At 44.0% G+C, this 13,131-nt stretch overlaps 1 protein-coding gene and 1 long non-coding RNA gene across 9 annotated transcripts in view; one reads left to right on the top strand and one right to left on the bottom strand.

The window, feature by feature from the left end:
• The window catches only part of LOC138760985 (GDNF-inducible zinc finger protein 1-like), a 32,454-nt gene extending 23,875 nt beyond the window's left edge, over positions 1-8,579 (bottom strand). The window contains exons 1-2 of one of the 6 annotated variants that reach the window (XM_069932401.1): positions 8,405-8,579; positions 7,505-7,613 (exon numbers count right to left, since the gene is read on the bottom strand). Coding sequence is in view for 2 of the 6 variants with exons in the window: in XM_069932407.1 (XP_069788508.1) it covers positions 247-257 (11 nt within the window). In the remaining 4 variants the exon portion in view is untranslated. The other 5 variants (XM_069932404.1, XM_069932405.1, XM_069932406.1 and 2 more) reach the window with 5 other exon arrangements.
• The window catches only part of LOC138760987 (uncharacterized), a 60,123-nt gene that overhangs the window by 11,855 nt on the left and 35,137 nt on the right, over positions 1-13,131 (top strand). For 2 of the 3 annotated variants that reach the window (XR_011356043.1, XR_011356042.1), the window contains exon 1: positions 8,680-8,742. The exons of the other annotated variant lie outside the window; for it this stretch is intronic. This is a non-coding gene — a long non-coding RNA (uncharacterized lncRNA). Of the gene's footprint in view, positions 1-8,679; positions 8,743-13,131 lie in introns of those variants that run through there. 3 annotated transcript variants of the gene reach the window in all.

Raw genomic sequence — 13,131 nt, 5'->3', positions numbered from 1 at the left:
AAATGAGGCTGGAGTAAAGTTAATTTATTTTACTGCAAATCCTTATTCTGAACAATTGTACATTGTTTTTTAACTGTAACAAATGAAGCTATTACAATCTTAAAGCACGTGGCTGATACAAAACTAAAAACAAATGCGTCATAATTACACAGATGATCAGTTATAACTAATATAAACTGCTAACATCACACATATATATATTAATGTGATTACATTTATCTAAATAATACAGCAAAATGAACTTACAAGCAAAACATCCTTTAGATACACAGCACTGAAGGAAATGTGTTCGAACATGTCTGCCCTAACATGTGAGTGTAACTAACCAATGAGATTAATTCTCAGCTAAAACTGTAATTACAGCGAGCAACCAGGAGGTGGTGCTAAGAACCAACGGTAAAGAAACAAAATACATGACATGACACTTCCTTGCCAGAACTTGGGACAAGTATTTTGTACTTGAGTAATGCACTGAATGGCACACTTTTAACTTAATTTTATTTAAAAAAAATATTTAGAGTAGTAGCTCAGTAACAGGCCCTTCCATCTTAAGAGTCCTTGCCACCCAAATACACCAATTAACCTACAAACCCCTTGCATTTTCCTTACATTCTCTCTTTTATATGAACAAACTATTCTTTTAGTTAGCTTGCTTTTATCATTCTATCTTTCTTTCTAAATATCAGGTACATTTCTCACTTCCAGCTAAATGAAGTCATTTTTTTTCCTTCATAATAATCCACACTCAACTAACTACAAATGCAAGATAAACCTCAAATCTCAACCATCTCTATTTATAGTCATAAAACAGTTAAAATTGTACAAAATACCAATACATTCAATATTTTTTCTTCTCCATACATAGTATGTGAGCATCTATTCCAAGACCAGCCCATAGTTCTGGTTAGATGATGCTGACCACTTTCTTGAACAGTTTGTGGTTGGGACAACTCGAGTTATTTTAGAATTAAGGATCAGCTTCATGGCCATTTGCCTGGATTTACACAGAAGACAGCCCAGGTATTGGGAGGTTTCTTTCCCTGAAAGGCATTAGTGAATCACAGAATTTTTAGGCAATATTTAATTCTCACAAATGTTACCAGATTTTCAATTTAATTTTAGATAAATCAACCATCTTTAAATTCCCCATCTAACCTTAGGAAACTAGAAGTTTTGACAATAGGTTATCAATTCATGTCTCTGGATTACTCTTAAGAGATTAAACAATGTTATTTACCCAATAACCAAACTATATAATGCCTGGAGCAAAGCTTTAAATGAAATACCTAACAATGAATTGTTTTGTGTTATTTTAACACCTTCAATGAAGCTTGTACTTCAAGCCAGCACATCGCTGAATGTTTAGTATAGATGGATTTTCTTTACATTCTGCTCATAAAGCCTCAAGTAAAATGATTGAATTCTTTAAAGAAAACTATTTAAAGCCAAAATATATTACTAAAATAATGGCTGTACACTGTTCGAGATTCAACAGTCACCCATTATAATTAATCTCTTTTAGATGTTTAGAGAGGATATTAGTTGATTTATTACATTTCAAGAAGCACTTGTATTTCTCAGCTAAATTCTTCTCACCTCCCAATACAATAAATCCATGGTACTTGGAATGCAAGCAATTGGCAGCCTCAAGAAATTGACAACAAAAAAAAAATCAAAGAAAATCAAGATTAAAAAAATTAAATAATAAAGTAAAATGCACAAGTTTAAAATTGAAAGAGTAAATGTTCTCTGAACTAACACAAACTTTTAGTGAAGATAGGAGCAAATATTCAGCCAGTGGAGTGCCTTGATCGTGCTTGCTTGTAGCAGATGTTTAAATAAAGTTGTGTGTGAATAAAAGGATGAAGAGCAGGTTGTTGCCACTTGCCGTTGGGATGACTCTCTTAAAATGTTTCCTTATCCCTGCTTAGTAAGAACTGCCCCAGTCAGAGGCTTTATCTGTAAACAAGGGGGAGGAACCTGTAGATGCAGCGACAATTAATTGTTTTCAAAGAGCGTGACTGAAAATAAAGTAAAAAGCTTTAAGGTTTATATACTGCATACATTCGAGTGACATTTGTTTCGTGTAAGTACAGTCCTGTATTTTTATCTTTTAAACTGTTTATCTGTAATGCAGGTGTTGACTAAGTCTCAAGCAACCAGAAAATACTTATCCAGCATCTACAAATCCCATAAGTACCAGATACCAGGAGTTTTACTGTATATACTGTACATTATTGTAGTCAGCATATTTTGTGTAACTGTGTGGCTGCAGCAAGTGAGAATTTCAGTGCAGCTGTACATTGCTCATGTACATGACTAAACTCTTATCATCTCATCTAAAGTGTATTAAAATAATCTCAAAATCCTCTCAGCGCATTTAATTACACCCCACACATACTGTTTGTTCCAAAAGCATCACTCCCACCCCTGTTTCTCACTAAACAGTCCAAGATCTGCTGCATATCTTGCTACCTCACCTAACAAGAAAATATGCCAGATCTGTCTTTCATAATCTAGACAGCAAGAAATTATGGCAATAACATGGAGTAACTGAAAAGAAACATTTCAGGCACAGAGAAAAGAACAATTTTCAACAATGCACAATGAAGGTGACCAATACACCTACTATATTCCTGTCATATTCAGCATAGAAGCAATAATTATATTCTGAAAATATGAACAATAAATATTTAATTGCATCTTTATTGCAGTGATAAATTTTTAATTTTGGAATATAATATTTTATATTTCTTCATATATTTAAAAAACTTTTGAAACATTTGAAGACCCAGCTGACAAGAGACAATATTGCAAAACAATGAACATAAAAGGCTTAAAAAGACAAACATTTTTGACTTATTTAAATTTGCTACAGATTTGATGCATTCAAATTATTCAATTCAGTGGTTAGCTTTGGAATATCTTGCAGGATTTTTAATAACAGTAAAACAGAAAATCCTGAAAACATGCCTTTGTAAAGATAAAAGTTAAGATCAATGTCAGATTTATTTTCTAGAGTACATACATGACATCACATACAACCCTGAGATTCTTTTTCCTGCAGGCGAGGCAGAATGATGACTTATTGGTAGTGCAAAAAACTGTGCTCAACGTTCACATGTAAACAAATTTACTGTGCTACACAGATAAAAAATACAACCCTAAATCAATAAAGTGCAAAAGAAAAAGTCCTTGATTGAGTTTGCTGTTATGGTGAAGAGGTAGCAGCTGCTTCTAAACCTAGCGGTGCAAGTCTTGTGCCACCTACAGCTCTTTCTAGATGGTAGCAGTGAGAACAGAGCATGTGTTGGATGATGTGTATCTTCATTGATTGCTGCTGCTCTTTGGCATCAGTATTCCCTGTCGAACAGTGGTTCCCAACATTTTTCTTTCCACTTGTATACCATTTTAAGTAATCCCTATGCCATAAATGCTCTGTGATTAGTAAGGGATTGCTTAAAGTGGTAAATGAGTGGAAAGGGAAGGTTGAGAATCATTGCTCTAGATCCAATTGTTAATGAAATATTTTGCTTGAGAAAAATGGACATTGGCCCATTTCCTTTTGGAGTTATGAAACTGTGCATATAATGAGTCAATGTTTGGCCTGGAAGTCAGCCTGAAGAAAACTGAGGTCCTCCATCAGCCAGCTCTCCACCATGTCTTCCAGCCCCCCCACATCTCCATCGGGCACACAAAACTCAAAACGGTCAACCAGTTTACCTATCTCGGCTGCACCATTTCATCAGATGCAAGGATCGACAATGAGATAGACAACAGACTCGCCAAGGCAAATAGCGCCTTTGGAAGACTACACAAAAGAGTCTGGAAAAACAACCAACTGAAAAACCTCACAAAGATAAGCGTATACAGAGCCGTTGTCATACCCACACTCCTGTTCGGCTCCGAATCATGGGTCCTCTACCGGCATCACCTACGGCTCTTAGAACGCTTCCACCAGCGTTGTCTCCGCTCCATCCTCAACATTCATTGGAGCGCTTTCATCCCTAACGTCGAAGTACTCGAGATGGCAGAGGTCGACAGCATCGAGTCCACGCTGCTGAAGATCCAGCTGCGCTGGGTGGGTCACGTCTCCAGAATGGAGGACCATCGCCTTCCTAAGATCGTGTTATATGGCGAGCTCTCCACTGGCCACCGTGACAGAGGTGCACCAAAGAAAAGGTACAAGGACTGCCTAAAGAAATCTCTTGGTGCCTGCCACATTGACCACCGCCAGTGGGCTGATATCGCCTCAAACCGTGCATCTTGGCGCCTCACAGTTTGGCGGGCAACAACCTCCTTTGAAGAAGACTGCAGAGCCTACCTCACTGACAAAAGGCAAAGGAGGAAAAACCCAACACCCAACCCCAACCCACCAATTTTGCCCTGCAACCGTGTCTGCCTGTCCCGCATCGGACTTGTCAGCCACAAACGAGCCTGCAGCTGACGTGGACATTTACCCCCTCCTTAAATCTTCGTCCGCGAAGCCAAGCCAAAGAAAAAGAAAGGTACAATTAAAACAGCGGCTTTCAAAAGCAATCCCTTACTAATTGCAGAGCATCTAATGGCATAGGGAATACTTAAAGTGGTATGCGAGTGAAAAGAAAAAGGTTGAGAACCACTGATGTAAAAATTCTCAATGGTGTGGAGGGTTTTGCCTGTGTTGTCCTGGCCTGTGTCCACCTTTTGGATGGCTTTCCACTCAGGATATTGGTCTGCCCATACCAGACCGTGATGCAGCTGATCAGCACTTTCCACTATACATTTGCCAAAATTTTGCCAGGGTTTCCAATGTAATCCAAACTTCTGCAACCCCTGAGGAAGTAGAAGCGTTGACGTGGTTTTTCCACAATGCCATAATATGTAGCATCCAGGAAAGATCCTCTGAGATAGTGACTCCCAAGTGCTTCCTCTCTCCATTTTGGATCCCCTAATGATCACTGGATTGTACATCTCTGCTTTTCCCTTCCTGAAATCAACAATCAGTACCTTGATTTTGGTAACATTGATGTGAAGTTGTTGTTGATGCACTATTTAGCTAAGTTTTCAATCTCCTTCCTGTATGCTGACTTTATACACAACCCGCTACTGTCAGCTAATTTGTAGATTGTGGTGTTGTTGCACTGAGCCACACAATCATTCGTGAAAAGCAAGTAGAGGAGGGCGGCTAAAAGCACAGTCCTGTGGTGCTCTGGTAATGTTGGAGATTGTGGAGGAGATGTTATTACCAATCCTCACTGATTGTGGTCTGGAGGTGAGGAAATCCAGAATCAATTACATAGTGGGTTGTTGAGTCTGAGGTCTTGGAGTTGGCTAATCAATTTTGAGTGTATGATAGTGTTGAATGCTGAACTGTAGTCGATGAAGAGCATTTTGCTGTATGCATTTTTGCTGTCCAGGTCTTCCAGGGCTTTGTGTGGAGCCAGTGAGATGACACCTTTTGTAGACCTGATGCTATGATAGGCAAACTGGAACAAATCCACATCTCCGCTCAGACTGGAGCTGATGTGCTTCAGTACCAGCCTTTCAAAACACTTTCTCTGCCAGCTCCCCACCTTGGTTTACTTCCTTACATTCAATAGCACCCACATCCTCCAACTTTCTTCCCCCAGCTCCTTTCCGCAACAACTGCTATTCCCAGTTCCCGCCTCCTCTAATACCACCCCTCCCACAAGGTCTCACTTTCCCCAGTTTCCCCACACCATTTCCACCTTTCAACATCTCCTGCCTCAATCTCTTCCACCGCTTTCTCTTCCCATTCATGATTCTGGTCATGATAATGAGAATACTCAGTCTTCACCTCCACAGTAGTCAATTTTAGAACTTGAGAACGCAAGTTTAAGGTGAAAGGGGAAAGATTTAAGAGGGCCCAGAGGGGCAACTTTTTCATGAGGATGGACTGTATCTAGAACAAGCTGCCAGAAGAAACTGTGAAAGGGGGAAAAATTCTGATGTTGAAAAGCCATTTGGACAGATATGGATAAGAAGCACTCAGAAGGATATGGGCAAAGGCAGGCAAATGGGACTTGCTCAAAATGTTAACTTGGACATTTTGGGCCAAAAAGTCTGTTTCATGACCATCTTGAAGAAGGACTCAGGCCCAAAATATCAGTTATAGATCTTTATCTCTTATGGATGCTGCGAGACCTGCTGAATTTGTCCAACAATTCTGGGTTTTTAATAAAATCATAGTGTCTGCAGGCTTTCAGGTTTCACTACATTACTATCATTCCAAGTGTTTCTCCCCACTCATTCCCCTACTCACTCTTGAACTTCATGTCTCAAAGAACCTTTCACACACTCCCCACTTGGTCATATGGACAGGTTAGGCCATAGGATATGGTTCATGCTGTATGATCATAACTCTCTTCCCAAATGTTTCATGTTATTGCTTCCCCCACTTAATCTCAGCCCATGGTCATTGCCACCCCCATGAACCCCACGTAAAGTTCAGATTTATTGTCAGAATACATCCATGGCATCACATACAATTCTGAGATTCTTTTTTCCTATGGGCCAGGCAGAATTTCTACTTATTAGTAGTGCAAAAAGTGCACTCAAGAAAAGATACACATTCAAAAGAGAGAATTGTAATCAAAGAAAGAAACATAAACAAACTAACAATGCAAAACAAATTAAATGCAAAGTATTATCCTTAAATAAATCTCTGTGTTTGCTGTTTAGGAGTCTGATAATGGAAGGGTAGCCACCATTCTTGAACCTGGTAGTACGAGTTTTGTGACACCTTTACCTCATTCCTGATGGCAGCAGCGAGAACAGAATGTGTCTAAGTGATGTGAATCCCTGATGATTACTGCTGCTCTCCAATGGCAGCATTCCATGTAGATTTTCTTGATGGTGGGGAAGAGTTTTGGCTGTGTCTCTCAGGGCTGTGTCCACTACCCTTTGCAGGGCTTTCCGCTCAGAATTATTGGTGGTCTAATACCAGGCCATGATGCAGCCAGTCAGAGAAGTTTGCCAAAGTTTTTGATAAACCTATGGGACAGGTTTGGCAAAAACCCCTCAGAACCGCCAATTTAGGGAGCTTGGTTGTTCCGTGCTCAAATTGCAAACTCGGGAGATCATGCCTTCGCGAATGTGGCCCCCAAACTGTGGAACAATATTCCTCTATCCATCAAATTAGCCCCTTCTTTTAACTCTTAAATCCAGGCTGAAGTTGTACTTTTACTTGTAAGTGTTTGGAATTGATTGTTGATTCTTACCATGTGATATGTACAATTCTAAACCTCAGGAACCCATTTTATACTGTGCTTTAAATAGCTGCTTAAAATGGTCAATGCAAGTTGTCCTACCCTCATCCACCCATCCCCACTCCCCCATCTACCACCCCACCCCCACCCCCTGTCGCTATATAAATAAACTAAACTTCCATAAACTCCTGAAAAAAAAAGGTGCTAACAACACTTTCTTCATGACATTGGTGTGGTGAGTCCAAGGACAAGTCCTCTGAGAAAGTGACTCCCAGGAATTTAAATTTGCTCACCCTCTCCACCTCTGATCCTCCAATGATCACTGGATTGTAGACCTCTGGCTTTTCCCTCCTAAAGTCCGCAATCAGCTCCTTGGTTTCGGTGACAATGACTGTGAGGTTGCTGTGAGTACACACCAGCCAAATTTTACAATCTCCCTCCTGCAGGTTGACTCAACACCCCCTTTTACATAACCCACTCTTATGCTATCATCACACAAAGTGATAGGTGTAAAGCAAATGGAGCAGGGGGCTAAGAATGGAGCCCGAGAGTGCTCAGGTACTGGACATTGTGAAGGGTATGTTCTTATGAATCATCCCTGATTCTGGTTTGATGGTAAAGAAATCTAGGATCCAATTGCCAATCAAGGCCTAAGTCTTAAGAGTTTTAAGTAGATGGTATTGAATGCAAAACTGTGATGAGCTCCCCAACACATACCCACCCAGCCCCACATATCTGCCCATCCCCCAACCCTGGCCACTCCCCCGTCAACCCCCACCCAATCCTCCCGCCCATTCCCCTGTCCCCGTCCACCCTCAGCACCTTCCCCTGTCTCCTACCCCCATCCACTCATCCCCACTCCCCTGTCACACGCCCTGTCACACGCCCCGCCGCACCCCCGTCGCCCGCCCCCACCCACCGTCGCCCGCCCCCACCCACCGTCGCCCGCCCCCACCCACCGTCGCCCGCCCGCCCCCACCGTCGCCCCCCACCCCATCCCGCTCCCACCCCCCGCCCGCCCCCACCCCCCGTCCGTCGCCCGCCCCATCCCCACCCCCTGTCGCCCTATGGAAAAACCTGCTGCTCTCGTACCACTTACTCCTCTCTCCCTCCCGTGCTGGCCGCCCGGGGAGCTTCCTCCGATCACCAGCGGACGCCGCGCCTCCTCAAAAGGACCGGGCTGGATGACTTACCCAAGGGCGAGGCTGTGTGCGGGGACTGCGCTGCCGCAACCGTCAGCGACGTCCCGAGGCCGCCATCAGGTGGTGGTGGTGGTGGTGGTCGCCGACGTCGCGTCGCGAGCCGAGCGCGCGCGCGCACAGCACAGCCAATCCCCGAACGCGCTCGTTCGCATCCGCGACGCTGCGTTCGCGCGCGTCCACAGTTCCTCGATGGGCTCTCCGTGGGTCAGCAGCTCCCACCCATTCTCTCCATCCATTGGTTGTTCATGCGCCCCTTCCCACCAATCGGAAGACGTGAGGGCTCTTCCGGGCCCGACTGCAAGATGGTGAAAGGGCAACTTGGTTGCGAGGTAAACAAGAATAAATGTTAGAGCGGCTTTAAAAGTGACACCAAATCAAGAGTATTGTTTTCCGTTTTCGTGGAGCCTAACATCTCGAGTACTCGCTTTACTCCATTAATTCAGCCCAATTTATACTCGCGTTAAGAATTCGTGTTATGATTAATAGAATCAATGGGAATAATTACAATGAATCCCCGTCCTTTCAGATCGCCCATCATGACTTTTTAAATATAAACTTTTTCTGCATATAATGCCAAAACTATTAAGGGTGTAGGGAGCTCTGAGGAATGGTGCTGAAAGCTACGCCTCACTAAGGAGGGGATGGAAGGCATCACTGGACCTCACTCATCTCCTAAATCTCTCATTTGTTGGAAACTGCTTCAGGTAGTGGGCAAAAACAAGTGAGTAGTCATTACTACACCACTAGGTGATCATCCCAACGGTGGAGCAGGCGGAAGAGGATGCCCAACAACTGGGTAGGGAGGCTTGCGAGCGCACCGCAAAGACTGCCGTGGACCCACAACACTCCGGGCATGTCTACCTCGTATTCGGCAATCTGTGCGGAAGAAACCATCACTGGCAGAAAGGCGCTTCTCAGCAATGCGTCGTGGAGCGCGAAGACGGCACAGTGAGACACGCACACAGAACATTGCCGGTCATCCATTGCATCCTGACCTGTCTCCAGCCGTCTCGACTGTCTTGCCACTGGGTCTAGATAGACCGGGACGAGAGAGTGAGGCTGACAACCTGCACAGCTCTCTCTCACTTTAATCCAAGCCAAGCATAAGTCATTACTTTAAGGTTAATAAAAAATAATTATGATATGTTTCATTTATTTCATAATTACATCATAATTTCTTAGAAAAATGTGTCCAAAGTTGACTGCTCAGATTTTTTTCCTCTCATTATTCAATTTCCTATAGCTTGCGATCGCTTTTTCCAAATTACTGCGACTCCCATGCTTTTTCACATGTTAGGATCAACATTTAGATAAAAATCCTTGGCGGCTTCAACAGGCAGTTGACTGGGCGGTTGCACCCCATGGGAGCACTGTATTTCCGCTCCTTGCACCTAGCGGGTCCGCACCAGCAGATCCCTTTATGCCAGTCTGTATGACACTAAGGGGACAGACAGAATGACCTTCCACAACTTTGTCCTCTATCTCAGCAAGCAGGAATGTCTGGATCAGCCAATTTGGGGGAGCTGACGGACTCCATTCATTCCTATGGGTCAAGTAAGACTCACGGAAGCGATGGCCTACTATCTGTTGAACACGTTTCTGTGGGACTGGGAGGGTGAGCCCAGACCTACTGGAAGTAGACAACTCCATGCTCCAGGCAGGAAGCATGACAAACTCCATGAAGAAGGGCATCATCATGCTCGTCTTCAAACAGAAGGGGGTAAAAAGGATGATATCAGGGATTGGAGACCAATTTCATCGCAAAATCCTATCCAAAGCCATTGCCAATCGAATCATGTCAGGTGATAGACCAGACCAGACCTGGTCGGCTCCAGGCAACTCTGACAACCTCACTCTGCTCAGGGATACTATCAGCTATGTGCAGGACGGGGAGGCGGACACCTACCTGGTCAGCTTAGATGGGGAGAAGACTTTCAACCAGATATCACACACATAACATGATGGATGTACTCTCCAAAATGGGCTTTGGGGAGGGAATCCGGAATTGGATTAAACAGACATACGTAGTGCAGTCCAAATCAATGAGTGGGAAACAGATAACTTCCTCATCAAGTCTTAAATTAGGCAAAGCTGCACTCTGCCTCCAGTCTTACTCGTGTGCTGCCAAGAGCTCTTTGCCGAATCCATCCAGAAGAACGAGGGCATAAGAGGAGTGACATTGCCAGGCATGGGAGGCCCTGCATATGGACGACATTGTCTTCTGTTCAGATAAATGATCAGTCTGGATACGGGCATTTTGAGGTTGCATCAGGTGCCAGGGTAAATCAGAAGAAGCATGAGGCAATGCTCTTCAGTAACTGGCACAATCGGTTCACCATCCTCTTCACAGTCACAACTGGCTACCTGAAGGTTCCAAGGATCTGGTTTGGAGGGGCTGAGGAGTGCAACAAGAACTGGTCAGAGTGGATCGCAGAGGTCCACCAAAAATTGGGTCTCTGGGTGAGGTACTGCTTCTCACTAATGGGGACGAATCTGGTCATCAGATGCAAGGTTTTTTGGAGTTGCTTTATGTGGTGCAGGTGTGACGCATCCTCTACACCTTTGCCCTGGCAGTTACCAGTCCAATTTTCTGATTCAAAATAGGGTCCAAAATGGATAGGATCTGAAGGAATGCCACATACATCACTAGAAAATCAAGGCAAAGGTGTACCCAAGGTGGCTCTCATCATGATGACCACCTTCGTGTGTGATCCAAAGTCTGAGGGCACCAAGTGCCATTATGCATGATGTTCTTTTCCTATCCTAGGTGTTGTGAAGGATGGGCCTGGCCCTAGTGTTGTGCAATGTCCCAGTTAACTGGACTTTGTCACTCCACCTATCCTTCATGGAAAAGTTTTTCCAAGACAACACCTTTGACGACAAGGCCATCAGGCAGTGGTCAGCATAGAACATCTTGCAGAAAGTGCGAGATGTGGACTCGATGGATTCAGTGGGATGGTTCCCTGAGCAGATCATTCAGGTCATTTGATAAAATGCCTCATTGTGAGGGCTCAGAAACAAGCACAAGGACTTGGCCTGGCAGGCGGTGAGAGGAGCCCTCCCAGTGAGATCCTTCTTGTACAACTAGATCATACTTCATGCAGATTCTCAAAGAATGTGTGGAGAAGGATGCAGGGAGCTTTGTCCCCAGTGGTAGCTTTACGGATGACTCTCTCATCTATGGACTGTTCCCAGGGACACTCTCTGAATCTGACATCCAGAACTGCTGGAAGACCATCAACTTGGTGAAAGACATTCTTTAGTCTAACCAAAACCTGTTGGTCTTTCAACGTACTGAGATGTCTGCGAGTAATGCTGCCAACTAGCACATTCCAAGCTGCAGAGGTACGTGCTGAGAAATGCCCTGAGGCTTGGTGCAACCAACACAGTCTAGAGCCCTCCCATTACCGAGCGCTGAGGGGCTGCACACTGAAGGGAAATCCTTCAACCATCAAAGGGGGGGGGGGGGGAGAAATGACAAGGTGCCATAGTGGGTGGTAATGGGGTATGGAGAGAACAAATGTAACAAAGTACATCGATAAGCATATATAGATATGACTGACATTACAAATGTTTAAAAACTTGAACACTTGCTTGTAAATATTTTAATTTAGAAAATGTATCTCTAATGACAATTTGTAGAAACGACAAGGTGCCGCAGTGGTGGTAAAGATGTATGTAAGAAATACATTGATGAGAATGTACAGATATGACTGATGTGAACGTAAAAAAAAATCTTGAGAGTTTTCTTGTTTTATAAATAATTTACTGTGAATAAAGTGTATATATGGAAAAAAATCTGGTGCATTGCATGTAGTTCTCATGGAGCTTTAAAAGTTCAAATTCATTTGTCATCCAATTGTACCAGTAGGGATATGCACAAGGCTGCAGCAGCCACTTTGGCTCTGGATAACGGTAAATCCCCTACTCTGCACGTTTTGCTTACGGTTGTCAAACACGAAAGGAAATTAGAAACATGACATGGAATTTCATATTAGAGGATCAGACTAAGATATTGATAATATATCTTGCTTTTTATATATTATCATTTTTTTTTTTCTTTGGCTTGGCTTCGCGGACGAAGATTTATGGAGGGGGTAAAAAGTCCACGTCAGCTGCAGGCTCGTTTGTGGTTGACAAGTCCGATGCGGGACAGGCAGACACGGTTGCAGCGGTAAATTGGTGGGTTGGGGTTGGGTGTTGGGTTTTTCCTCCTTTGCCTTTTGTCAGTGAGGTGGGCTCTGCGGTCTTCTTCAAAGGAGGTTGCTGCCCGCCAAACTGTGAGGCGCCAAGATGCACGGTTTGAGGCGTTATCAGCCCACTGGCGGTGGTCAATGTGGCAGGCACCAAGAGATTTCTTTAGGCAGTCCTTGTACCTCTTCTTTGGAGCACCTCTGTCACGGTGGCCAGTGGAGAGGTCGCCATATAACACTCTCTTGGGAAGGCGATGGTCCTCCATTCTGGAGACGTGACCCACCCAGCGCAGCTGGATCTTCAGCAGCGTGGACTCGATGCTGTCGACCTCTGCCATCTCGAGTACTTCGACGTTAGGGATGAAAGCGCTCCAATGGATGTTGAGGATGGAGCGGAGACAACGCTGGTGGAAGCATTCTAGGAGCCGTAGGTGGTGCCGGTAGAGGACCCATGATTCGGAGCCGAACAGGAGTGTGGGTATGACAATGGCTCTGTATACGCTTATCTTTGTGAGGTTTTTCAGT

The sequence above is a fragment of the Narcine bancroftii genome, chromosome 4 (assembly GCF_036971445.1).
Source record: "Narcine bancroftii isolate sNarBan1 chromosome 4, sNarBan1.hap1, whole genome shotgun sequence".
NCBI lineage: Eukaryota > Metazoa > Chordata > Chondrichthyes > Torpediniformes > Narcinidae > Narcine > Narcine bancroftii.
This window is presented reverse-complemented; position numbering and strand designations above follow the sequence as displayed.